This window comes from Symsagittifera roscoffensis, chromosome 1 (genome assembly GCF_963678635.1).
Source record: "Symsagittifera roscoffensis chromosome 1, txSymRosc1.1, whole genome shotgun sequence".
In the NCBI taxonomy this organism is placed as follows: Eukaryota; Metazoa; Xenacoelomorpha; order Acoela; family Convolutidae; genus Symsagittifera; species Symsagittifera roscoffensis.
Genome location: NC_087062.1, coordinates 87,189,523 through 87,217,269, shown reverse-complemented (window position 1 = coordinate 87,217,269; position 27,747 = coordinate 87,189,523). Strand labels below are relative to the sequence as shown.

Sequence of the window (27,747 nt, the reverse complement as noted above, 5' to 3'; positions counted from 1 at the left end):
TAAACAGAAACAAAACCACTTAAAACTAGACAGAACAATCAGTCAGGAAAAGTTAGTTGGAAAACTTTGGAAGTCCAATCGAAAAAAAATATAGCTCAATGAGGACAACTAACTACATGCCAATCAAAAAGACGTCTGATGCTCTAAAGATTATACCGGAACAAAACCACCTAAAACTAGACAGAAGAATCAGTCACGAAAAGTTAGTTGGAAAACTTTGGAAGTCCAATCGAAAAAAATATATAGCTCAATGAGGCGAACTAACTACATGCCAATCAAAAAGACGTCTCATGTGCCACATATTAAACATGAACAAAACCACCTAAAACTAGACAGAACAATCAGTCAGGAAAAGTTAGTTGGAAAACTTTGGAAGTCCAATCAAAAAATATATAGCTCAATGAGGCGAACTAACTACGTGCCAATCAAAAAGACGTCTCATGTGCCAAATATTAAACAGGAACAAAACCACCTAAAACTAGACAGAACAATCAGTCAGGAAAAGTTGAGATTGAAATTCAACTTCGAACAGATAATTGACATTCAAAAGATAAATAAAAAAACTATTGTCACTCTATTGTTTTTTTTTAATTCAAGTGTGAAAATCTGCTCAGTCGCAGGAAACATTAGAAAAACTAGATCACCGCAGTAAGATTGCTTCTGTGGCGGTGCTCACATAATGTACATGTTACGTGATCCAAAAATCGTAAAATCTCTGCAGATGTCATCAGATGCTGCGCTAGCTCGAGTTTTTACAATAAGATCGAATTGAGCCAGTCACTTTGTTCCCACAGGATCTGGCACATTTAAGGAACCTCTGCTAATCACAACTGGCATAGAAAGCAACCGGGGTACTCTGATCTGCATCTGCCCCTCCTGTTAATTAGGAAACACGAGAGCACAGATGGTGCCACCTCAAAGGATTGGTTCAACACCGTGCACCTCAAGGCGCAAGTATTCGAAAAGATCCAGGTGTTTTTACAGTCAACATTGTTCTTTCACCAAATCCAACCCATCTTCATCTCAACAATGTGACATTCGACCAGAATGGCCAAAATGCAATCTCTGCAGAATTCGGAATTTTAGCAGTAAGCCTTCCGGATTGGTGGTTTTTAAGAACTAAGGGCGTTATTGGAACGTTTAGCCAAACGGTGAGGGCTGGAATATTCTAGTATTTTAAACTTTCAAAAATTCGAATGATGACGTCACATTTCTGAGAAATGCTGAAACGGCCATTTTAACAAGAAACGAGAGAAGAAACACAACAACATTAGTTGCGCTGACGATAGCAACGACAATCGTGATAAGAAAAACAGCAGCAGATTGCAGAAAACGTTCCGAGTTGCAACTATTGTGCTGCTACAATAGTTGCAAGGCCGTTGCGAACAACGGTGAAGGGTAAGAAATCAGCCTTCCGGATTGGGAAGAAATCGAAATCAACGGGCTTGATTCACCGGATTCAAGAATCCGGAAGGGTCTCGGGACGGAAAACTTTTATTGACTCGTGTGAACTTTTAGCATCCTGTCATGTCCTGACTTGAATTTAATTGATATTCGGATTAGTTTTGACAAGGATGAGGTGCTAGGAGTTGGGGGAAAGGGTTGATCCATCTTCGATGGAGATGATGATTTTTATCTACTGAACAAAAACAATAGTAATATAATAAGTAGTAGCCCTGTTCTTAGGAGTGACCTCGTGGTCTGGGGATACTGAGACCCAGCCATGAGCTCACTATTTGCATGTAATTAAGTTAATTTGAGCGTTCTGGTCGAAGCCGGAGAACAGTAACGTTTTTGTCGACCCGATGTTGGAAAGACCACCGAAAAGTACTGGCTTGGTAGAGACGGTGAAAAGCATGCAAAGCTCTGTTTAGACGCTAGCCAGTCGTCTTAAGACTTAGTTTTGTTATCCGTCGATATGTATCTTCCGGGCGAATGTTACACAAACCCTTCAATCGAACACATCAACAACTAGAGCGCCACAACAACCAAGAACCAACAAAAACACATAACATCAAAAAGACAAAAAAGAGTCCACGCTCAATTTTTTTTACCACTGAAAGCTTGTGAATTTCGTTTTACCACTGAAAGCTTAAAATAGTGTACTTCCTGAAGGTAAAAAACATTTCACTGGCAGCTATACAAAAAACCAACCACCAATCAAGCTGCTAACCATCCCCGTGATTCTCTTTAATTATCACAAATCAATATCCATCTAAAGATTTATAAAAACAACCAATACCAATATCTAAAAATAGAAATGAATGACTTTCATTTTGAAAGCGACGGAATTCAAATCTAATTGGGCGATTCACACATTGGCTTTCGCAAAATCTATATCCCAACCAATACCAACATCTAAAAGTGTACAAACAGTTGATTTACATTGATTCTGCTAGAAAGTAATTTACGAAATGATTTACTAATTCTGCTAGAGGATCAGCTCGGCGTCAACGAGAGATTTAATCAAACGTTTTTTAAGGGAAATAGCAAAATGATACTCGTTCTCTATAAGACACTGTCCAATGCTTATGGATTACTCAATTGGTGGAAAACGCTTGTAAGCTGATTGAGATCGAACCGTTGAACATCCAAGAGCCGCCAACCAAGTCGACAACAATTGAGGCATAAGCCACGACCTAAAATACCGACTATTTTCATTAACAAAAATAAAAATTTCCAACAAAATTATGTTATTGCACAAGAAGATTAGCTGTGCAAAAAGTTTGCTATGTGTCGGAGTCGATCATGCGACCTCGAGATTTGAAGTCTCACGTCTTTCCCTCCCAGCCACGAACACTTAACGATCGGCAAATACTAAGCAGAAATAAAGCAGAGAACAGATGCTATGCTACTTCCATCGCTACAGATTGTAATTACAGCAAAAAGGATCCAAATGAGAACTTTAATTTGCGAGTTAGTACTGATACACTACGCTTGCTAGTTCGATAGTGATCGAACAGAAAATTCCAACATGTCCAAGTTATGGACTTTTTCAAGCCTCATTAAAAATTAGGTACTAGCCAACAAGATGCAGCTGATGTATCAAAGACAACCTCTTTACGTCTCCTACAAATTTCCCATTATCGCATTTTATAAGCTCATTCTGCATAGTCATTTCGTCTCAAAAAAATTAGGAGTGAAAAGGCTTAGCATGTCTTGTTTCACAATTGACCGAAATATTTTTCGCCTTTTTTCGAATTTGGCTCAAAAAATTCCTGCAACCCCTGAAAAGAGAGTACTTTCTGTTTTAATAATTTAACAGACTTGTTTTCTAGGTTCAACTTAGTTCACATATTACAACATGAATTTGGATTTTTAGACAATAGACAAAGAAACGACGATTGAGAGTTTGGGCTAATTGTCCAAACTATTCGCAAATTTTAAATAGGCTGATTCGTTATCGTCCATTTTGCATGAATGCGGTTTGATCCATGCATTGGCATCTAACTTAGATGGAACAAGCTGAATTTTTAAAACATAAACTTGCAAAACTACTCAATTGGATTCAATAAAGTTTCAAATTTGGAGAACACAGGTTACATATGTATCATATTTAAATCAGAGCAAAGCATAAAGTTAACAAAGTGAAGCAGTACAGAAACAAATTTCACAAAAATTTAGTTATATAATATAGATCAAGAAAATTTGTATAACAGTTATTGGACAATTAACAGGTGGTTAAAAGCAGGAATTGCCAATAGAGCTCACTGTTATAATTCACTTACGCGCAATTTTACCAACTATTCCAATTCTACCTGAAAATTAGAGAGGCGAGGTGCATTGTTTTTAAATGACTAAACTGTATACCACATTGTACAAAAATGGGAGTTCAAAAAAAATGCGTCAAAAAAGCTTTCAAGCAAGGTACCTTTTGAACCAAATATCTTACACAGAGGCGAAGCGGAGCTAGAAATAAGTTGAAAAAATTACTTGAAACAAAACAAAAAATAACTTGAAAAAAACAGCTACAAAAATTTCATGGTTGCATAGAAAGACGTTCACAAGCAGCCTAAAAACAACTGAAAATCAATTCCGAGCGTCAACAATTTTTTGGTCGAATGTTTGAGCCGAAAACAAAAAAAAACTGTTTCATAAAAAAACTTCATTGGGTTTTGAAAATTTTTACGACCCATCCAATCTGAAACACATACTCGCATGCGAATATACTTGCCCTCGAAATTATGCAATAAAAGTTGACTGAGCCGATAGAACATGAACTGAAACTATTTAAATATTTAAGAAACGAACAAAAAATGAAAATAACCCAATATCAGACTTGGTAAATTTATAAATTACTGAACTGTCAATTGTAGTAAAACACTGCTTAAACTGGAAAAAAAGCACACGCTCTAGAAGGTAAGCCAACAAAAACCCTATCACTAAAATAAGGCGCTTAAAAAACGGAAAATGAACCGACAGAAAATAGAACGAAAACCACAAAACCGAGAAAACATTGCGAAAATTTTTGAAAAAATAATTGTTACCTGAAACGGGCTTTACCTAATTACCAATTAAACTATAGTAGTTTTATTCTTCTAATTTTGAAGAAATTGATCATGTCAGTAGATGAATGATGAAGGAGTCCAGGAGATATAAAATGAGTCCTATGAACAAAGTTGTTTAGGGGAAAAAGTCTAGAACCCGATTGCAATAGTCTTGCTTATCGCAAGGGTAAACAACGGCTCACAAATTTTGAAAAAAGTTTTCAACATTCAAACCCTGAGTATTAATAACTCAAATGTCTATAAAACAAGCAAAATCTAGTCTTGGGTATCATAACAATGACTTCAGTGGTTTTCTGAAGCTCAATGGATCTAAAAAAAGGTTTCTCTTTTCCCGGTACGCACTAGAACACATGAAGCAATATTATCTAATCGCTTATATCAATGACTTTGACTTCTGAACAGACCAGTAAGCTCTGAATGACACAATGTCTCCTTTAAAAAACAAAAAAAAAACGATGATCTCATTATTAGTCAAATGCAACAAAACAGCTCGAGCTCGGCCGTAATTGCAAGATCAACAGAAAACAAGCGATAGCCAACAACAGCAAACAAGCAATAACAGTTCTATCAGTGTCCCCTAGTTAATTCTTTACCGCGCCTGTTGTGAATTGACAAGGGTTTAACATTCACGGAGCACTTCAATCGTCCCGGTATGTTTGAGACAATTTGCGAGAACGGTATTACTGTTCTAGCGGGGGCTCTGAACGCAAACAGTAATGAACGCAAGTAAACAAAAAAAACACTGACTTTGTTGAAAAAATCTCACTTTCGAATTTCAAAGAAACAACAGATGTCTTTTAAGCTCTTTGAATTTCTAGAACAATTTATGATTGGCGCTTTTTCGATAAGATGAACCCAACTAGAGAAAATAGAGTCCCCTGTTCTCGCATCTGCGCGACGAGCCCCTAACAATTTGTAACACTAGCCAAACATAAAGCAGCTAAATATGCTAAAAAATTCCCAATGCTATGCAACAAAAGTGGGACAGATGTGAATAGACAAAAATTTTGCACACAATAGATTGGAGTATACAAAACTGAAGGCGTCCACACTAGTTTTCCATGTAATAAATTGGAAAGCATGCTGCCAAATTATGAATAAATTGTGCGTTTCAGAAAAATTGTCAGATATAGTAGGAAAATTTTATTATTGCACTGTTTAAAGCTAACAGCTTTTTTGTCGGTTCATTTGATGCATCAAATGTGTTAACTTATTACTTACTGAATGTCAAATTTAAAGTCAAGTTTTTATTATTGCACTGTCGTTTGAAGCAAACAGCTTTTTTTCGGTTCAATTGATGAATCAAAAATGCATCAACTGTGCTAACTTATCATTTGTCGTGTCAAATGCTACCAAATACTGCAAGGGTGCTCCAAAAGCGGAACCAATATTTGCGACTTAGATTGGGGAATAAAGAATAATCGTATTATTACACAGCGCTCGCTAAAGCGCCCAAGTGTAATTACTTGTCAAATATGTTTATTACTTGCGCTCTTCAGAATGATTAGCAACACGTCGCAAGGCATAATATCCTCCTGTGAAAAGTTTCAATCAAGAAAACGAGTGCCCATTATTAACTCAGATCTACTTCAGTGCTATTTACATCACTTTCAACAGATGAATTTCAATTGAACTTAAAAACTGCTTTAATAAATGAAAGTGCATTCATAAGTGCATTAATATGTATGAATGCGCATCTGTAGTTAATTGACACTTTTAAGACTTTTCTTGAGAAAAAATCAGCAAGACCTATATAAGAGTCTTCACTACGTTCATTACTCTTATCAAATTCCTAAGGAGTTCTTTTGTTTTATTGAGTCCTAACGTCGGTTTTCTCAAAATTTAAGAGTCGTATTGCTTTTACAGAGAAGCTGCGCTTTAAAAAATCAGCGAAAAACGACAAAAAAGAAGCTCTAAAAATGTAAAGAAAGTAATAAATAAAAAAGTAAAAAAAAACTCAGGAAAAAAATATTTTGCTGCAGAGGATTCGATCGTTTCAGCAAGAGATTTAGAGTCCCCTGTTCTCGCATCTGCGCGACGAGCCCTTAACAATTTATAACACTAGCCAAAAATAAAGCAGCTATATATGCTAAAAAATTGCCAATGCTATGCAAAAAAAGTGGGACAGATGTGAATAGACAAAAAATTTGCACGCAAAAATTGGGAGTATACAAAACTGAAGGCGTCCACACTACTTTTTCATGTAATAAATTGGAAAGCATGCTGCCAAATTATGAATAAATTGTGCGTTTCAGAAAAATTGTCAGATATAGTAGGAAATTTTTATTATTGCACTGTTTAAAGCTAACAGCTTTTTTCTCGGTTCATTTGATGCATCAAATGCGTTAACTTATTACTTATTAAATGTCAAGTTTTTATTATTGCACTGTCGTTTGAAGCAAACAGCTTTTTTTCGGTTCAATTGATGAATCAAAAATGCATCAACTGTGCTAACTTATCACTTGCCGTGTCAAAGCACATGCTACCAAATACTGCAAAGGTGCTCCAAAAGCGGAACCAATATTTGCGACTTATATTGGGGAATAAAGAATAATCGTATTATTACACAACGCTCGCTAAAGCTCCCAAGTGTAATTACTTGTCAAATATGTTTATTACTTGCGCTCTTCAGAATGATTAGCAACACGTCGCAAGGCATAATATCCTCCTGTGAAAAGTTTCAATCAAGAAAACGAGTGCCCATTATTAACTCAGATCTACTTCATAAATGGGAGCAAATTACGAGCAATGTAGTTCCCGTAACAAAACGTGTTCCCCCATAAAAATCAGCATTTATTGGCAGTCAATTCACCTTTAAAAAAACTTTCAAGTAGATCAGCCAAAAGGGATGTCATGAAAGAGTGATAAGAAACACTTAGTGTCATCAAGTTGTCGAATTCCTCATATCGCACAACCAGCATTCTGGTGTGTGATAATCTAAGGTTTTGCAACGGGGTGAACCAAATATCAAACCAACTTTTAGCTTTTTAGGCCTTAAGAATGTAGAGGCAATAACCCCCTGATTATGCACCTTGCTGAAACAGCAATGAAGCATGAAAAGTTCCGCCTCTTTCCATTCAAATTGCGGAAAAATATGTGAAAATGTGAACTCGAATAGCAGCTATTAATAGCACCAAAGAATTATTACTTTGCTGTTATTGGGAGAAATTCATCACTATCGTTTCAAGGCCAGCCATCCCATGCCATCATTACCCGCTTCAAATCAACCTTGAAGTCAGTCAAAGTTTTCGAATGGTGTTCGAAGAAAGACGGTGCACTTTTTTCTTTAATGGGCTGAAATTGCGAAGTATTTGAGTATGTGGGCTCTCCGTCTTCGGGCACTTTAGAATGACTGATATGTTTCTTAGCTGACGTTGCAATTATACTACCAACAGTAGAAGCTGGCTTGGATTTCACGTTCTCGTAGAAAGGGTCTGAATTCGAAACTGATCGTCGTTTAGTTTGGTCAGGCAAAGAAGGCGATCCATTCGCCGACGGTGGGTTTTCTCGCGCATTTTTTCTCTGTTTTGCTCGATTATCTCTAAGATTATCGTAGAACCTTTCGGGGGTGTTTGAACTTGGATGGTGTGGCGAATGCGTAGTTGAGTATACATGATTATGATTAGTTCGGGGAGACATTTTGCCCGAGGTCCACTTTTTCACCCACATCAGAATATCTTCTACGAACGGAATTACCATGAAGAATTGGACTGATTGCATCCCAAGTACATGTACACAAGTGAGGTCTGATTTGTACCTGGGCAGACTGTCGATAGGGAACCAGCGGATGTCTCTGATCTCGCCACGACACTTGGGACTGAATTGGGTCTTGAAGGGCACATCTGTAACAAAGTAGAGTCTCGTTTTCCTCCCGCTCAGTTCTTTGTCGATGTAGTGGTCGCCTCGAATTTTGTCAGAGAAGTCTATCCCAACCTCCTCCTCCACCTAAAGCATAAACAAGTCCACTTCTTAAAATGCTCCTCACACATCGAACTCTTAAACTTCAGCAAGTCCACTATTTATATCGAATCCGTGGTTGAATACTGCGCTTTATGGCATCAAGATCTTTGTTTGATTTTGCAAAAACAACACAAAATGCGACTGACAACAGGCCGACGGGAATTCAATCCGAAAGACCAGGTCGAACTTTTAAATTTCCAGGCAAATGAACGTGTTGCAAAATGCATATAATTTAGTTCTTGATGACGGTTACAAAAATTTGGACAATAACAGCAGTTGTTCATTATTTAAAGCTGACCAGGAGTTTTTTATATCATCGAACTAATCAGCGGTACAATTATGATGGACGGGCCTCTGAAAACAAAGAGTTCCTTCATGAATGAGATGCATTGTCGCTCAAATTGTTTCATAAATAAGGCTGTATAGCATGAAATATGCAAAAAAAAAAAACAACAACAATTAACATATATTGAGTCCATCTTTTTCTTTCTGTTCCTAATTTATATTTTAAGTCTCTATTTTTGCAATTCGAATTGATTTCACGTCGTCTTCAAGTCCAGTACCCCGAAATAATTAACCATTTATGAATGGAAGGTTCATGTTCTTGCAGTGCTGATTTAAATTAATCGACCAAAACAAAAAATATTGAATAATTTATACTGGTTTCTCTCAAACCGGGTTAAGACAAGGCAAAAAGTGAAACAAAAAATGCTTAGAATTTCACCAAAACTATCATGGTGCAAGTTATTTTGCGTAATGCGCAACTTAACTGATTAAACCGTGATATTAAAAAAGCCTCTCACATAGCCCAAAAAGTTTTAGAAGAACACAAAATCTCCAAAGTTCGCACAAAATCTTGGAAATTTATTATTAAGCAAAGAAATTAATTAGTAATATTAGCCGTCAGACAGCTGGAAAAGAGTCAATAAACCTAAGCAAACAAAAAACGATGTCTTGTTTCTTTTGAAAAGACTCAACTTTCGAAAAAAATAGATGCACTTTGACTTTCTAGAACACTTTGAGATTGGCACTTTTTTGATAAAATTGACCAATTTGAGAAAAGTGGATCAAAAAAAGAAAATTATATTTCGCTGTGAAATCTGAAAATTAATCTGCACTTTCGAAATCAGAAGTCGATCACGTTTTTCGTGAACTTAACTTTTTTTTGCTGTTCGATCAGGGAGTTTGCTTTAAAAAAAACGAGCTGAACTTGAAAAGAAATCAAAATTCAAACCTCGAAGAAGTAAATTAGAATCTGAATAAACTTTAGGACTTTTCCTGGAAAAAAAAACAAAAAATCATCGCGACCTTTAAAAGAGTTGAACTACGTTCATCGACTCTTAAAACGAAATTTTATTATAAAGCAAAAACATATTCTCTTTTACAGATTCTTGGTGATTTTCATCCTTCTAGAACTTTGTTGACCTGTGTAAGAGGCTTCTTTTGATATAGCTTCCCTTCAATTATTTTGGTGTTTCAGCTTAATTCTTGATTAAATAAAACCCAAATGGGTCAGTTTGGGTTTTTTGATTTAATCAAGAATTACGCTGAGACTACCAAAATAATTGATAAGAATTTTGCAAAACAAAATGCATCACATTATTTCTGGTGAAATTCTGATCAAATTTTGTTCTGTTCACTTTTTGTCTGATCTAAAACCAATTTGGGAAAAACGCGTATGAAGCTGCGAGTTTTGTTCGTTTTAGCCGGATAATTTAAATCAGCACTATTATATTGATTCATAATAATTTTTTCAAATGACAAATTTCAGAGGAGCAATAACCGTTAAGATTTTTCACAAATCGGATTAACTTCTAGTAGGTGTTAAGGACACACTCAATTCTAAATTGTTAAGCTGATTCTGACAATTTCTTGCATTGAACAAACTGGTTGAAAAAGTCATAGATAGAAGTTTTCGCAAATGTTTTTCTTCATAGTGAATTAATTTTCTAAAGAATTATTCCTCGTATATCTACATGCACTGTTTGTCAGACTGCAGTATTGACTGACAAAAATCCCGATGTCTGCCTCACTGAGTCTCATTTCAAACATGTTTTGATGTACTTCGTCAGCTGTTTTAAAGAAAAATTGATGCATGGAGAGGTATAAAGATTTTCTCTTTTTAAAGAAAATTTTGGAAAGCGCCTTTAGAAAGTTTCAAGATTCAATCCTCAAAAAATGAGTGTTACAAAAGTAGTACCAAATAAGGAGCCGTTTAGACGGCAAAGGTGAAAAAAGTAACTTCAAGATGACAAGCTACCAGAAAGCGAGCAAAAACTACTTTTGCTTTTTCAAGAAACCATTTAGCCGCCCTGCCTACGAAAAAACTGACCTCTCTGAGTGCACACTGTTGGGGTGTCTCCCCTTCGTTCACTTTGCCCTTGGGAAAACTCCACGAGTTGCTGCTGGAGAATCCATGCACTAGCAGACAGAACTTGCAGCTGGTGTCGAGAATGATGCAGCCATAAGTAGGTACTTGGGATTTGAACTGCCGCCATTCCTTCATCAACACATCCACCTGACAAAACAAACGGCAAAATATAACAAAACATCCTAGAAAAAAAGAGATGCTCATCATCGTTCTAAGCATACATTCTCTAATTTCAAATAGATGATAAGGGTGCTGCGCTGACATTCAATCATGCAGATGCCAATGGCAAGGACAAATCTACGTCGCGTTTGGCTGGGGAAATAATTTACCTTAAGATCTACGCCCTAAAATGTCTAATTTGTCTACTTGACTTCAATACCTGCTAAAACATGAACAGTGATTTTGCAACTGGTAACGAGCGGAAGCGAAACCGAATGGGAATCCTGACTCTTTCGCGCCTCCAGAATAGTAATAATAAATGATATATTCGTTTCGAAAACAATTTACAGTTAGTACACTTAGGATGACTTCAAATAGAAGTGATCTTGCCGATATCTCAAATTTTCCTATTATAACCCCCGAAAAACACAAAACCCGACACATTAGGGTCGTCATAATCTTTACTGTAAAAGACTAGTACTATTATTTGATAAGAAGCCAACAGACCATTGGAAGTTTTAATGAACTCAGGGAAGCTGAAAAATATAATTGATTTTCTATCAACTTTTGAATTCAACGGAAAAGTTTATCACCCTGTAGCTCTTAAAATTTCAAGAATATATGATTGTCATTTTTTGTATAACTAACGCCAATTAGAGAAAACTGGGTCAATGGATATAGTTTTTTATACCGCTCGAGGTGAAAACTAAAATTAAAATCCTTTTTCGAAACGAAGTTTTTTCACGCCGTTTGTACCCTTTTGGAGAGCGTAATTTGCTTTCCTATCAGCAACTGAGCTTCAAATGAAAAAAATTTGAAGGCAGAAAAATCATCTGAAAAAAATACGAGTTAACGGCACAAGAGTATTGTGCAAATTCGTACTTACATTATTGGCGAGGTGTTTGAGAGAGGCTACGTGAGATAATACTTGGAAGGAGAACTCGGAGAATGACACTGAGGGGAGGCTGGGGTTGTCTGTGCGCTCGAAGTCAATGTAGAACCAGTAGGCCAGCTCCAACTGGTAGCACAACTTGGTCGACCCAGCAGTTCCTTTCGACGCTGCATCGTGGTTCACTATAAATCGACTGCATAGATCGTTCAGCACTTCGGAGCTAATTGGTACGTGTGTAGAATATGATGAATTTTGATGAGGGGGAGCCATTATTTCGAATGAAACTCCAGTTGCTGGATTGTTTATCGTCTCTTTTAGGACTGAAGCTGTAGTTGAAATTTGTTAAAATAGCATTTGTACAACTAAATCTGAAAAGCAGACAATAAACCTAAAAGCAACAATGCAAGCTAGAACTTTTAAGCCGGATAATCAGTAACAGTATAATTAATCTATACATATATTAGCGATTCAGTAATGAAAATTTGGTTTTCAAATGTAGCCACTAGCCATTTACACCTTCGTCTAAACTTTCAACAACTTTGCCGTCGGTTATTTCTGCTTCATTCTTCTTTCTTGAATTTTTCTTCAGAAACGGCTGATGCAACGCAGAGTGTATCTTCTTTGCCTTCGTATCTCCTAGTCCCGAGCACTGCTTCAGTTGTGCCTCGGATGCCGCACAAATATTAGCAACTGTGTCAAATTTCAGCAGCAAAGTTTCTGCATCTCTTTTACTGACGGACTAAAAAGAAGCCATCGCTCAAAAAGGAACGCCCAGAAAAAAATTAGCCAACCAGCTACGCATCAGAAAAAACTTATAAAAATTCCCATTAAATCAGAAATAAACTTTACAAACAGCGATGTAGAGATTCACATTACTCACGATACAAAGAAAAACTAAGAAGTTTTGATTTTGTGAGATATAAAAGTACCAATAAATATTTTTAATTTGCTGGGTCTATATAATCAAAGCCAATAGTTAAATATAGTCAAAATACAGTTGGAAAAGAGTCAATGAAGGCAAAGAAATAGAAAAATGCCCATTTTTGGAGAAATTCAACTTTCGAATTTCAAAGTAAGCAATATATTGCCTTAAGGCACTTTGAATTTCAAAAATAATTGACAATTGTCACTTTTTGATAAAAAACGGATAATAAAAAAAAATTTCATCAAATTGAGTATGCCAGAGCTGAGTGAAGTAAGACATAGACTGTAAGTTGTAAGATCTGTTTTGTTACTGGAAAAACGTCTAGTTCCCGGTTACAACACACTGAATCAAATTATATTTTTCCAAAATTCTATAACAGTGAAGCGTGCCAAAAAACAATGGTATAATAGCAGAGACAAAGCTGAACTTTGAGCACAAGCGAAAAACAGTAAATCCTTGAAAGTTATCAAAATAATTCATTGACAGAGACGAATCTGAGCTTTAAAGAAGCACGGGAAAAATCAATTTCTAAATTCTAGATGATCAGTTTAATGCATTTTCATGAATACGTGTGAATCTTGCAAAAAGGAATTATAGAAAACCACATTTACGAAACAATAAGTTGAAATTACCCAGGGACCATTTTTCAGAATTTCTCTGAACTTCACTGATTCAATGGTTCTGTTAAACTACTTGTGAACCGGAAAAAAGTTCAATGATCCAATCTGATAACGTTTGCTAAAATCACTTTCAACAAAAAAAAAACTTGTGTTTTACATTTTTTTCAACCTGCACCGGTATTCGATCCCCGTAGAAACAAATCAGTCACTCTGAATAAATTTCCTTGAAATGCACTAAAAATTCATAGGCAACACATAAAATTTGCCTTCATTGTGCGCGAAAAAAGTCCTACAGAGCATTAAATGTTGAGCTGCAGCTCCAAATTTGATGATTTTGGACACATGAACAATTAAAATATTCAAAATGATCTAATTACTACTTGGTCAAAATGTGAGTCCAACTCAAATGTGCCACTAAAGGGAAATTCTGAAGAAAAAAGCCAAGAGGTCAATTGAGACGTAAATTTCCTTTTTCATTTGTAGGTAATTAATAAGTAACTAACGCATGACTCGCACCTCAGTTGCTTCAAATAGATTGTTGAACGTAAAAGTAGCTTCCTAAAAATTACACAAAAAAACAGCGACATTTAAGGCAACCGAAAAAATAAACTAGGCCCACCCATCAGGATTTTCTATTTTTATGAAATGAACAGAATTTCTCTTTCCATATTTTTTAAAAACTGCAAATTTCTAATATCAATCGGATTTCTATTTTAAAACACTCTTAAAATTACTGAAAGTTTTTCAAAAATATTTAAAAGTAACATATTTAGGAAACTCGACAATAAATATAAAAGCCAAATTTGTAATCCCGAGAAGTTTCCTGACAGCACCACAAAGTATGGTTGAAAATTTCAAGTTGAAACTGTTTTTAAAATAAAATAGAAGAAAGATCAAATACGCAACATACCGGTTTTTGAAAGGTTTTATCAGTCAGATTTGGAACCCATATTTGCAATCCCTGAGATAACCTTGAGAGCACTTCTTCATAGGGCTGAGACTCTCATGTTCTGTTAGTGTTTTTTTTCGAATCTAAGTTTACTGAAAAAAAAAAGAGAAAATCAAACACCAAAAGGATTTGAGCAGCCATAGATAGTGAGCACAAATGTAACCCCATAGTGTACCCTGAAGTTTAAAGTTCTGCGTTTAAAGTTCTGTTAGTTTTTCAAAATCTAAACTTTTCAAAAAGCAAAAATGAAAAAATAAAAACACCCTGTCTTGATTGTTAAAAGATTATGATCATTCCTAATTAGAGTTCTTATTTGCAAACCCTCGGTGTACCCTGAAAGCATCCCTTCATGGGGTTTAAAGTTTTAAGTTACTTTAATTTGTTTCAAATCTAAAATTTTTTAAGAAAAAATCAACAAATTAATCAAAAACGCCATTTTTCGAAAACCATAGGATTTAGCAGTAATAATTGGTAGAGAGAATTTCAAATCCATAGTGTACCCTGGAGCATATCACCATGGGTTGAGAATTTCAAGTTCTGTTAGTTTGCTATGAATCTAGAATAGAATATTCATTAATCATAAAGCCTTTGCACCTCTAACAGGGCTGTTTTTTTTTTTTTTTAACTTCCTCCTCTTTTCTTCAAGTAATTTTTTCGAGGTAAACTGACCGTCCCGAAAAGGCCGTGGCGTTCAATAAATGGTTTGCATGGCAAAAGCGAAAAGATTATTTCGAAAAGCCAGTTTTGAGCAGCCATGGCCGAGTGGGTAAGACGCTCGGCATTTAATACAAAGGTCGTGGTTTCGAATCCCGTTTCGGTCATGGTTGGAGGGGTCGCAGTATCATCCGCCTCCTTAAAGTGGGACCGGCTGCGGCAAAATAGATGAAATCTCTCCCCCATGATAAAAGGTCAAAGGTTAAAAGGCGGGACTCAGTTATACCAACTATCAAGCCCGTCTCCATTAAACAATCAGCTAGCAAAAACTCAGCTGTTCTGAGCAAGCTATTCATTGATTTACCTAATTGCTGCTTTTGCTAAGAACTAGTCTGACGTGGAACCCCGCTGCCACGCTTGGTTTTTAGAGGGACCCCTCTATCACGCTTGTACCTTGAAATTAGCTGAAATTATTGCTTGTTTTATTCTGAGGAATTGGAACTCATTAAACAAACATAGAAAAAAAACATCAGTCGAAAAAATGGAAAACGTTGAAAACTAATTCTACCTAAAATTAAATTTTAGTTTAACCCGATAGAAGTTCACTCTAAGCTAACCTGCCAGAAATTGGAAAATTAAATTAGCAACGGAACAAAACTTACGAAGAGGAAATGAAGCCGTCAATCTTTCAGCAGACACAAGTTGAGCAGAAAAAAATGATTTCACAAAAAAATCTTTAGTTTCAACTCCCACATAAGACTAGAATGAACAACACTTGCACTTTCAACGACAACGGAAGTTGCTTACAGCACAAGAACAAAATCAGTGATATGGCAACTAAGCCGACTATCTTTGAGCAGACACCTGTTGAGCAGAAAAACCAATGAACTTGCTAAGTCCACCACCCTGAACGTATAAAGAACAACATTTGCATTAAAAGTTGCTTACAGGAAAAACAAGATTTGTGATGTGGCAACTAAGCCGACAAAATTTTAGCAGAATAACGGCAGTCCAACCATTCAATTTTTAACGAATTTATTTTTTAATTGCATACTTACTGAAAAAATAAGGCTAGGCCAAAAGTCAAATCCCAGACCTTAGGTTACAAATACGACGTTGTTAAATCTAGGCAAAAGGGGAAGGAACCTGGAGGTTGTAAAGGTTCAATAAAAAAGCAAGTTGAAGAAAACTTGAAACGTGTAAGAAAAGTTGTTTACTGGAAAAAATCTTGTTCTCGATTTCAAGACACTTGCTCTAACTAGTGTAATAACACCTGATTTTGCCGAACAGGAAATTTAGCCCTCAAAACAACGCAATATAAATTCATTAAGCCATAAAATATAAGCTGAAATTTGGTTAACAAGGGTAAAAAACCAAAACAAATCCATAGTTGAGAAAATTGCCGAACAAAACAGTACCAAATAAAAAACAAATTTCAGTTTAAAAAAGGAAATGAACCGACGGAAACTAGGCCAAAAACCACGAAACGAAAAAAATCAACACTTTTCCAGGAAAATTATTTGGAAACAAACTATAACCGGAAACGGCCTACACCTATTTACTACCTAAATGAAGGTAGTTTTATTTGAACTTTCATGAAATTGAGCATGTCTAAAATTTGCCATTCCTACAGAAATGACCTTTCTGTGGCTAAACTTATTTAAGGGAAAAAAATCTAGCACCCAATTGCAATACCCTTGCTTATTTCAAGGATAATCAGTCAGTTTCAGGAAAACTGACTTTTCAAAACCGGAATGACAATTACTACAGCTTTAATATAATACCACACTTGACTCTCTGCGAGCTTTCTTGCAATCGACAAAACTGACTGCAAACTTTATTTAAAGGGACCTTATCCAAATGCCATAGTTTCTGCCCCTTTTTCGAGAGAAGTCGGAACATAGTCCAATTGATAGAAATCTTACTTTAATTGTTGTGAGAAAGTCAATCGCTCGACTAGTTGGATCGGTTTCAATATTTGCCCTCAGTAAATCAACAGGCTTGAATTGATACACTTTGTAAGTCTCGAGATATCTTCCAGCTTCTTGAGAGGAAAAGGCGAGTAGAAGAGTAAAATCGGCGTGAAAGCATGCTTTGTTCAGCTCAGCTAAGCTCTGACTAGGATCAATAACATCAATTTCAAGTAAAAGTAATCGGAGTTTAAAAGCAGAGCCAACTTTCCTTATTCTATCATATATGTAATTCGGATTCAAATGATGATATCTCAGAGACAAAAACAAAGCACAAGTAATTTCACTCAGAATATAATCAGGTGCGATATCGCACACAAATTCAATTGGCACATTTCGTATATGTTTCAGAATAGGATTGCCTTTTTGGCGATTTATCGCATAAATTGTTGATCCTGAGTAATTTCTTGTTATAGGCGGTTGAGCCAATGTATTTCCCACTTTAGACTCGTTGTTTTCTCTTATATTAAATAAATCTTTTGAGGGTGCAGAAATCGAATCATCATTTTGCGCATTAGACGCCGCAATTGCCTTTTTTAACTTTTCAGAGACGACGGGCGCTGCATTTACAATCTGTTTATAATCAATTGACAAAGCATTTTCAGACGAAGTCATTTCACTGCGCCCGCTAAAGTTTGACGCTCTAACGTGTGATCCATCAGAACTGTCTGCATCAACACTTCTTGCTTCAGATTTGCTTTGACCGCTTTGTTTATGTCTGCTTGCAAAAGCAGAGACAACCGCATTTTCTTCATCTTCAATTTCGGATATTGATGGCACTTGAAACATGTTATCTAGGGAGGCGAAGTAAAAAGCAGACTGATCTCAGAGCAGAAAGAGCCCAAGAGCAAAAAAAAACACTAATAATTTGTCTATCGATCAGCCCGTATAAATGATTATTTGTCGGTTTTTCTTCACTCAGACCGTTCTGCTCATTGACTTATAAGCGCAGCGAAACCGTATTTAACATTACTCGAAAAACTATCATATGTCTCTTAGAAAAAGAAAGAACAAGTCAATTACTGAGGGAAAGTTTTCGCATCGATGTTATTCAGTAAAGTGTAGAGAAAAAAATCAGATTAGTTGTTTAATTAAAAATGAGTAATATGATATGACCATCTCACCCTAGTTGTGGCAAATTATCATCATCATATCCCATTTTTGATTATGGTGCTGTCCCTGACCCATCAGATGTGAAGGGCAGCACCAGGCATTTGAACATTTATCCGGAAACACCTACCGACGGGAAATAAAGCTATGTTATGAAACGACTGGCTAGCGTCTAAACACAGCTTCACATGCTTTTAACCGTCTCTACTAAAGCCAGTTCTATGTGTGGTTCCTTAACATCGGGTCGACAAAGTCATTACTAATTTGGGTTTCAGTATCCCCAGACCACGAAGTCACTCCTAAAAACAGGGCTACTACTTAATTATCATACTATTATTGTTTTTGTTCAGTAGATAAAAATCATCATATCCATCGGAGATGGATCAACTCTTTCCCTCAACTCCTAGCATCTCATATTCTGAAAAAGGTATTAGATGTTCATTAAACTAATTCAGGACATACCAGGAAGCTTAAAGTTGTTAAAATTGAGTTCTCAGTCTCTTCCCGAGATCCTCACGGATTCTTGAATCCAGTCGAAGAGCGGTCTTGTTGTCGCTCTGGAAGGGCAGTAAAATCCTCCCGATACCCCTACGAATTCTCGGGAACTACTCCGTAACACATGTACGATTGTTAACTGCTCCGGTTACCTTTACTCTCCATGTGTAGCGATGCTTTCATCAAATGTATCTGCTATTATAGATAAGTCATCCGCATAGAGGAGCTGAAAAGGCACGCTTTTACGTTGATTGAATCGCTCTGAGATGGCCTCAAAAACGTGTATGAAGAGAAGTTGACTTAGAACATAGTTCTGGTGTACAACGACACTCAATTTGAATTTTTCGCTGTACTGACCATTTAATCGAACTCGGTTCCAGGCATTACAGCACATACCCTAAAGGACGCGCCTTGCCTATTCTTCGACATCGAGACTTCTAAGGGCCCACCACAGTACTTGCCTCGAGATCCACGAAGGCACAGAGAAGAGGCATGTTAGCAGCAATGTGTTTTTTTTGTAGCTGTCGAACGGTGAATATGGCTTCAGTGGTACCTCTTCCAGGTACAGAGCCAAATTGCATTTGGTCTATAAGCTCCATCCTCCGAAAGATGGGATCGAGTATTCATTCTAATAGCTCCACCACTTGAATTGTGAGTTTCATTCCTCAATAGTTACCACAATGTAGGGCCTATCCCTTGGCTTTCGGGAGATTCAGAATTTAGCTCTCCTCCCACCTTTGGGGATATTACCACTTTTGAAAAAAGCTTTAGTTAATTGCCTCATATTTAATTTTTATTGTTCCTGTTCAATATTTAATTTCTAATTTTTTTTCAGTAGAGAAAATCATCCTATCCATCGGAGATGGTTCGACCTTTTCTTTTAACTCCTAGCTTCTCATGATCTAAAAGTGAGTCTGATGTTATAAACTAAATTCAGGCCATACCGAAAAGCTAAAAACATGCTAAGATACACTTTTCAGTCACTCTTCTATACCCCTCCTGTTTCTCAAGTCAGCGTGAAGATGCGTCTTCTTCAAAATCGGGAAAGATTGCATTTTCCTCAGTTAGCATTACTGGTTCACGGGATTTGCTCGGTGTCGATTTTAATTGTACAACCGTTACAGTCCGGAGCCTCTTCTTCTTGACTTTTAATATCATTCGGTTTTCTACCTTTGTTTTCTCAGCTCTTTCTTTGTATTGTTCTGAACTTCGAAAATCATTGTTCCGCCTTTCGCGGTCTTTCAGTGGTTGTGAAAAAATGTTATGTGTCTTTCTTTTCGAACGAATTTATAAAAATAAGCGTGTCAGTCCAAACTAATCCTTCTCAATTTGTTCATTTCCGCAAAAAAGAAGTTTAGTCTTTGTGCAATTTCATTTTAGTGAATTTCTGATGTTTCAACCTTCACAGAAAAGAATTTTGTTGTCTGCATACTGTACTACTTTGCTCGAGTTAGCCAGTTGCTTGTTACGACCATTGGCCTACAGATTGAAAATGAGAAATCCTAAAACAGTGACTTGTATGATATTTGGTGAAGTGAGATCCAGTTCGATTCAGTGTCATCCAACTCTTTTTTCTGTTGTCGTTCGCTTGTGAAAGAAATCCAGGAATTTTAAAGACTTCTGCGGTTTCAGAAATTTTTTTCAATGATTTTGCTCAAAAGAATCAAATGCTTACGAGGGATCTAATGAAGAGCACGAGACATAATTGTTGTATCAATCTTTTTTCTAAATACCTTTGTGCAGAATGAAGTTTTTGAAATAATTTTGATGGTGCTTCTGTAATTGAGATTAGTCTGTAGTTTTCAGATACTTCAGAGCTATCTTTTTTTCTAAATTGGGGTTGTCAATTGCTTTTCTAGCTTCTGTGGAAAAAATGTTATTAAAGTTTTAATTGAAATGAAAAATAAGTTGGGTATAGAATTCATTTTAACCATCCTTTAAGTCCCCTTGATGGAATGTCAGATGTAGCTTGCAAATTTTTGGCTTTATGGTAGAAAATGTAATTTTTACTCCCTACAGAAGTAATATATCTGAATCAGAATAGAGTTTTGATAGTAGGTTTGTTATGATATGCGTCTACAGTGAGACAGTTTTTATTGTCTTTTACATAGAAACATTCTTGTCTTGAAAATTTTTAGAAGCGAGATTCACCATTTTGAAGCTATTTGTTATCATTTCTCCAAAGGAATGTTTGAGAAAAAAATAGTTCGAAGATTTTTTTGCTTTTCTGTTATGGTTTTGAATTTAATGCATCAATTTGTTGGTTTTTTAATATGTTTTTGGATGTTTTTAGTGGTACTTTGACTGAAAAAATTGAGCATTGCTGCTGGGTTACTTTGCTGGTAACATTGTTCCGACCTAGTTTTGGACAGATTCAATTTGAATAACTCTTGTGAGTATTTTGTATTACATATTTCGGGCTTAAATGGAGTTTTGGTTCCACATGCACTAAGTTAGTTTACAAAAAAAAATTGCTAAGTGATCTGTTTTATAGGATTTGTGATTAACGGTCTGTTTTTCTAGATGTAAGTATAGGAGGTGACTTCCACCGATCTGTGGCGTCTAAATGCCTATAATTTTTCTTGTTTTAGTCTTTCAGTGGTCGCGAAAAACAAAATTTTTATGTGTCTTTCTTTTCGAACGAATTTATAAAAATAAGCATGTCAGACCAAACTAACCCTTCTCAGTTTGTTGATTTTTGCAAAAAAGGACGTTAATCGTCAGAATCGGCATTTTGTACGACCAAACCTCTCAAACTAAAATTCGTTTCGTCACCTCAATTTTGGCGGCATTCTGGTCAAATGGGACGTATGTTATTTTTTTGAACTTTTCTTCTATGTTTTCTATTGATGATAATAAGCTCTGTTTTTTGCAATAGATTGAGGTAGGTTTCTCTAAAAATGCAATTTGTTTCAAGTTCTTTTAGTGCACTTTTGATGTTTCTATCTTCACAGGAAAGAATTTTGTCGTCTGCATATTTCGAAGAGAGTATTTAAAAATATTGATTTATGTTTTTAAGCAACAATAGTTGTTTGATTCTGATTGGTGAAATTTGTTAACGTATTGTACTAAATGTGTTCAACATTTTTCATGATTGTTCGTCTGTTTAGAAAGTATTTTTAAAAAACGAAGCTGCCCAAAACGTGCAAAAATGCTTAAAGACTTTTATCAATTCAATACTATTCCTTAAATTGGGCCAGGTGAAATAAAATCAATCCATAAGAAATCAGAATCTGAATGTGATTTTATTGACAACTTATTTTTTTTGCAATTTCAATGGATCGATTTACTATTCTCCAACCCTTGAACACAATCACTACCCCTAAGTAAGATTAAGTAAGTTAACACCTTAGCTTATACTAGCCACGAGAAAGTAAAAAATCATTCTTCGGAATCGATATGATTTTCTCTCCAACCCTGAACAAATAGACCCAGGTTAAGCTAACAGAAAAATCGTAAGGACTAACAGTTTAAGAAAGTAGACATCATCTAACAACTTTTTGCATCCCTCATCCTAAACCTTATGTCATTCAAAAATCTAGGAAATAAACAAACAATCGTTTTACACAACTGCGAAATAGATAACAAAAAATACGATCTTGTAATCACACCTCATACACAAACAGTTGGATATATCAGAACAAAACGACTAACAATAAAACGAAAAACAATAAACAAACAAAGACAAATCACACGAAAAAGAATTTCAAAAAATAGAAACGCATTTTCAGAATCAGAAGGCAGCAATTTAGATGAACTCTATAAATTAAAAGAATCGATTGATAAAAATTGTCCCATTCACGATCAATTATATTTTTCCGACTCAGAAACAACTTCAAATTCATCAAAAAGAGGAAAAAGAAGAATAAAAAAGCAATATAAACACAAAGCAGTACACTTGTATAATTGGAATCAACCAATTAGACACATCGATAGTTATATATTAACAGTCATTAAACGAATAAATGAGCCACAGCCATACTCAAAGTGACGATAGTCCAGATGACGAAGAGGTTTACGCCTTCCTCATAGATGCACCCGATAATAGAGGGCAGCATGACTTTTGCAAGAATTTACTCCTAAATTTGTTTGAACCCGGAATCAGCCCATGCAAAGCAGAATTCCCAGATGTAAAAATCAAAAGACAAATTATTGAACATTATCTGAAAGATATATGTAATTTAACACAACAATACGGAATCTACACCATAGATTTCAGCACCCCAAACCCGAATCACCGCAAATATGTAATTCAAAGAGACGATCTTGAATTAGAATTTTCAAAAGTACTCTTAGATTATATTAAAAGCATACAATATCATACCTCACAAAGAGCAAACTCCATATTTACGAACGAAGTTTTTGCAATAATATATAGCTATATTTCAATATTAGAAAAAACAGAATTTCAAAGTATCTCACCAACTGAAACATCCAAACATACAAAAGTACGACAAGAAATCACATTATTTTCAACTTTTTTGTACATATAATCAAAGAAAATTTCACTAAAGACGAAGTTTCACAACACACAAAACATAACCTACAAAAAATTTTGGCATGTTTTATAATAGATTATTTCACACATAATATAGACTTAATTTCACAAGCAAGAAAAAATTTCAGACCTCAAAATCCAAATGATGATACTGCCATCACAGAACAGTCAGACTACGTTTGGGACCCTGAATGGTCTCATCATGCATTTCTAAATATCCCACAATCAATCTCAAGTCAAGCAATAAGTACAATATCTTATCAAAGAGATTATGTGAGAGTAGTACCACTGACCATTGATGCAACACCATTAAACTACAGTACATTTTAACCTGATACGCGAAATAACAGTTTAAATTCGACTGCCATACACAATGAAAACCTTAATGGAACTAGGAATCTTACACAACAAGATATCCAAACACCATCACACTTCATAAGTGAAGAAATTGTCCAAACAACAACAACTACACAACGAAGTATTTCACCGATACGTCCAAATTTAACAACACCAAAAAATACAAACACTTCACTGGAACAAGTAACTTTACAATCAACCGTTAAACCTTCGGTTGCTCCAAGATATTCACATATGGATTATCAAACATATAGACCCATGACAGTACCGTCAAAAACACGAAAAACGTTCACAAGAAACACTTTTGCAGAACACAACTATAATTACGCACATTCGTCAAAAACAAACTATCCCCCACGAAAAACTAATAATAATCATGTAAGTTCTCAATATTGGGATAACCCAATGACAACAACCAACTCAGTAAATTATCGAACTAATTCACATCCTCCACAGGATCGTAGTGAAAATTACCCATTTTTTCAACAAAATAAAAACAAAAAGCAAGCACCTCATCATACGGATTACTTATCATCTGATGATGATTATTTACAACCAGATACTTTTGCACCGTATACTCAAGAATATCGCGGACAAGGAGTGCAAAAACCTTATACATATAATAGAATTTTTTCTCCAAATCCAACAGATACACGAAATCAACAAATAATACAAATGCAAAACCCAACTAATACACAATCTTTTCAACCAATTCAACCACAAAACCCAATGATTACACACTCATATCAACCAACTCAAATGCAAAATGAAATACCACTCCCATATTACCTTCAACAACATGAAATAACAAAAAATCAACTTTCAAATTTTTCACAAATGCCAAATGCCGCAGAATCACTACAAATGACAATGAATCCATACCTTATGGGTGGATCATCAATAACATCAAATAAACCACTAATGGTATTCACAGGAACAGACCCTGAATATTCTGTAGAAGATTATTTAAATGCTGTAACAGCAAATTTAATTATATAGGACCTGAACCAATTAATACACCACTACATCAAAATTGGATACATCGACGCACAGCGTTAATACAAACAACCTTAGATGGCGCAGCCCAAAAATGGTTTTCAGTATTACCTATAGAATTAAAATCAAATTGGAAAAGATTTACACAAGAATTTTCAAAAATGTTTGACTCCGAAAGAAATAAACAACACCAAAGAGTTTTATGTAATGAAATTCGCAGATTACCAAATGAAACCATCAAACAATTAGCAGTACGTATCGAAATACTAGTTCGAAAAGCATATTCATTAAATACACATGACTATAAAAACACAAAAATGACAGAAATTTTAATGATGACCTTAACACCTCAATTAAGGAAAATAGCAATAAAAAAGAGAGCATCTCATCCTTCCTCAATTCGAGAGCCCGATTTAGATTTTCTAAAACTAGTAGAAAAACTAGAGCAAGCGGAAATCACAATGAAACTTGAAGAAACAGAAAATATAAAAATACAGTATGTTAATTGTATCGAAACTAACACTACAAATATCAATAACATACAGGAATCAGATACAGACCTAGTTGAAAAAATCACTGAAATATTAAATATTTATGAAAAACACCCAAATTTTAAAGGCAAACCATCTTTCAAAAAATGGTGTAATTATTGCCGACGATACGGACATAGTATTTCTGAATGTAGACAAAAACAACAAGATAACCAGAACAAACCTCAAAAGTATAAAGAACCAAATAAATCATTCTATCAATATATGAAGAAAGATCAAAATCTACCAAACAAAAATGTATACAGCAACAACAGTTCAGGAAAACCACTTCCGAACAATACTAATTACACAAGGAATCAATCACCATATAACTCAAGAGAAGATCACCAGAACGAAGAAATACACAGAATTCTTCACAAAATCATTATAATCGACCAAATAGTCGAAATAACTACTCGAGATCAAATTCAAATACAAATTTGTTTCTAGATCCAATTCCCAATCCAACACAAGAAATAAATACTATCCAAACAATCAATCACGAAACTCATCATATAACAGAAATAGAAACTATTCAAATAATCGAAATAGAAGTTATTCGAACAATCGAAATGAGAATTACCCGAACAATCGATCAAGAAATAACTCATATAACAGATCAAACTATCACAGACCAAACGACAATTATCAAAACAGATCACGAAATAATTCACAAAATCGAAATTCAAGTTATAATAATCGATATAGAAATTATTCTCAATCACCACATAGAAATAATAACCATTATAATAATTCTAAACATCGCTACAGAAGTAGTACACCCAAACATCAAAGACATATTAATCAAGTACAATCAAATGAAGAAACAACATCAGACCCCCCAGGTATTGATGACACAGGAAATAACGAACTACAACTAAATCAAATAAACTGTGGATCATCAGACACAGAAAGTGATACAGAAAACACTATCTCCATAAATATGATAGCAGTCGAAAACGACTACGAACCTATTATATATGAACAACCTTTTACATCACATATATATGAAAATCAATTGGAACTTCTTCACAATTATTACAATTATTATATTGAACCCATCAATACTACACAAACTGCACAAGAAGTAAACAAAATCAACACCGTAAATAAACCCAATGAAAATGACAAAACAGAATGCTTAAGTACAAATCACATCTACCAAAATGTACAAAAAGAACAACCCAAAGAAAAAATTTGGACAATACCATTTCTTTTAGAAAGTCCAAGAAACAAAGAATTTCAACCACCAGATCTTGAAATTGATTTTTCAATTGATTCAGGAGCAGAATTAAACATAATTAACATTCCCACATGGAATGAAATCAAAACATTACACCCAAAATTAACGCCTCTTGCAACCTCTAGTAAACTAGCAACAGCACAAGGATCAACATTAGTAAATTATGGAAAAGTTATATTATTCCTTCTCCCCACAAGAACAACGGAGCAAAATAAAAGTCTAAACAAGCCATTTAAACAAATATTTCACATCACAGATATTAAACACAATATCATTGGCATACCATTTATATCGAAATATATACCAACAATCAACATCTTGAATCAAAGATAAGTATACAAAAACAAAAAACACAGCTCTAACATTTTTTAAACAACCACCATTCTTTTCAAAATTTTATCCAATTTATAACCAACAACGGAAACACCTGAAACCACTATCAGTAAATATATATAACTTTTCAATAAAACAAGTTCACCAATATGATAAAAATCAAAACAAACAACAACTCTTTATGTCAGACTTTGAATTCAAACCTATCCATAAGTTTTTCAAAATCACGATTTCATCTATAAAATATTTGAAAAATACGAATTCAGACATCATTTCGTTACATGTATATAACAATACACCGTATCAAGTAACATTACCCTTAGGACTTTTAGGATATTGCGAAACAAACGCTACAATATCACCCATACATGAAAAAGCATACCGCGTAAATAATATACTCCAAATATTAGATATTTGTCAATCCACAATTGTTTAATGAAGAACTATCCATAAATAATATAATAAGTAATGAAAAAAGAAATACAGATTATTTCACAAAAACCCCATATTTCAAACCTACATTCAACATAACCAACTATACAGAAGATCAGCAGAAAATTTTAACAATGTTTAACTTCCAACATTCACAAATAACACAAGACGAATTTGATAAATTAGCCAAACAGCTAATAAAATATTCATCAGTCTATGCAACATCAAAATTTGATAATGGAAAAATCAGTTCATCACTACACCTCCCGTTAAAACCTGACGCAGTTTTCAAAAAACAAAGAGCAAGTAAAGTACCAATTCATTTACACGATAAAGTAAATAGATTACTCGATATTTTAGAGCAATACAAAATTATCTCACCGGTAAACAAAGAAGAACAACCAAAAGGTAACACATTTATTAATCCTGTTATCATCCTAGCAAAAGGGGAATCATTAAAAATAGTTTTAGACGCTAGATATCTCAATTCACTAATAGACGAATCAAAATGCAATTGGCCTATTGAACCAATACAAGTTATTTTAACAAAAATAAACGGAAAATACTTTACAACCGCAGATATGAATAGTGCATACAATCAAATGCCACTAGATGAACAATCAAGACGTTTAACACAATTTGTTATTGGAAATCAACAATATGAATTCAACCGCCTATTCTATGGAATATCCATAGGACCAGCAGCATTTTCAGCTTTTATGAGCAAAATTTTTAGACCACTAAT

At 35.0% G+C, this 27,747-nt stretch overlaps 2 protein-coding genes across 2 annotated transcripts; both read right to left on the bottom strand.

Annotated features, from left to right (window-relative positions):
* Window positions 1–3,914: 3,914 nt before the first annotated feature.
* On the bottom strand, window positions 3,915–12,254 carry LOC134851581 (m7GpppN-mRNA hydrolase-like). Its single transcript, XM_063867727.1, has 3 exons — window positions 11,885–12,254; window positions 10,801–10,986; window positions 3,915–8,453 (listed from the first exon to the last, which is right to left on the bottom strand). Exons 1-3 carry the CDS (start codon window positions 12,158–12,160, stop codon window positions 7,692–7,694), a joined length of 1,224 nt encoding a protein of 407 aa, XP_063723797.1. The 5' UTR covers window positions 12,161–12,254; the 3' UTR covers window positions 3,915–7,691.
* A 96-nt stretch (window positions 12,255–12,350) lies between these two features.
* LOC134851570 (DNA excision repair protein ERCC-1-like) lies at window positions 12,351–18,455 on the bottom strand. The gene is made up of 2 exons (XM_063867717.1): window positions 16,964–18,455; window positions 12,351–12,629 (listed from the first exon to the last, which is right to left on the bottom strand). The coding sequence occupies exons 1-2, from the start codon at window positions 17,795–17,797 to the stop codon at window positions 12,393–12,395; spliced, it is 1,071 nt and encodes a 356-aa protein (XP_063723787.1). The 5' UTR covers window positions 17,798–18,455; the 3' UTR covers window positions 12,351–12,392.
* Window positions 18,456–27,747: the final 9,292 nt, after the last annotated feature.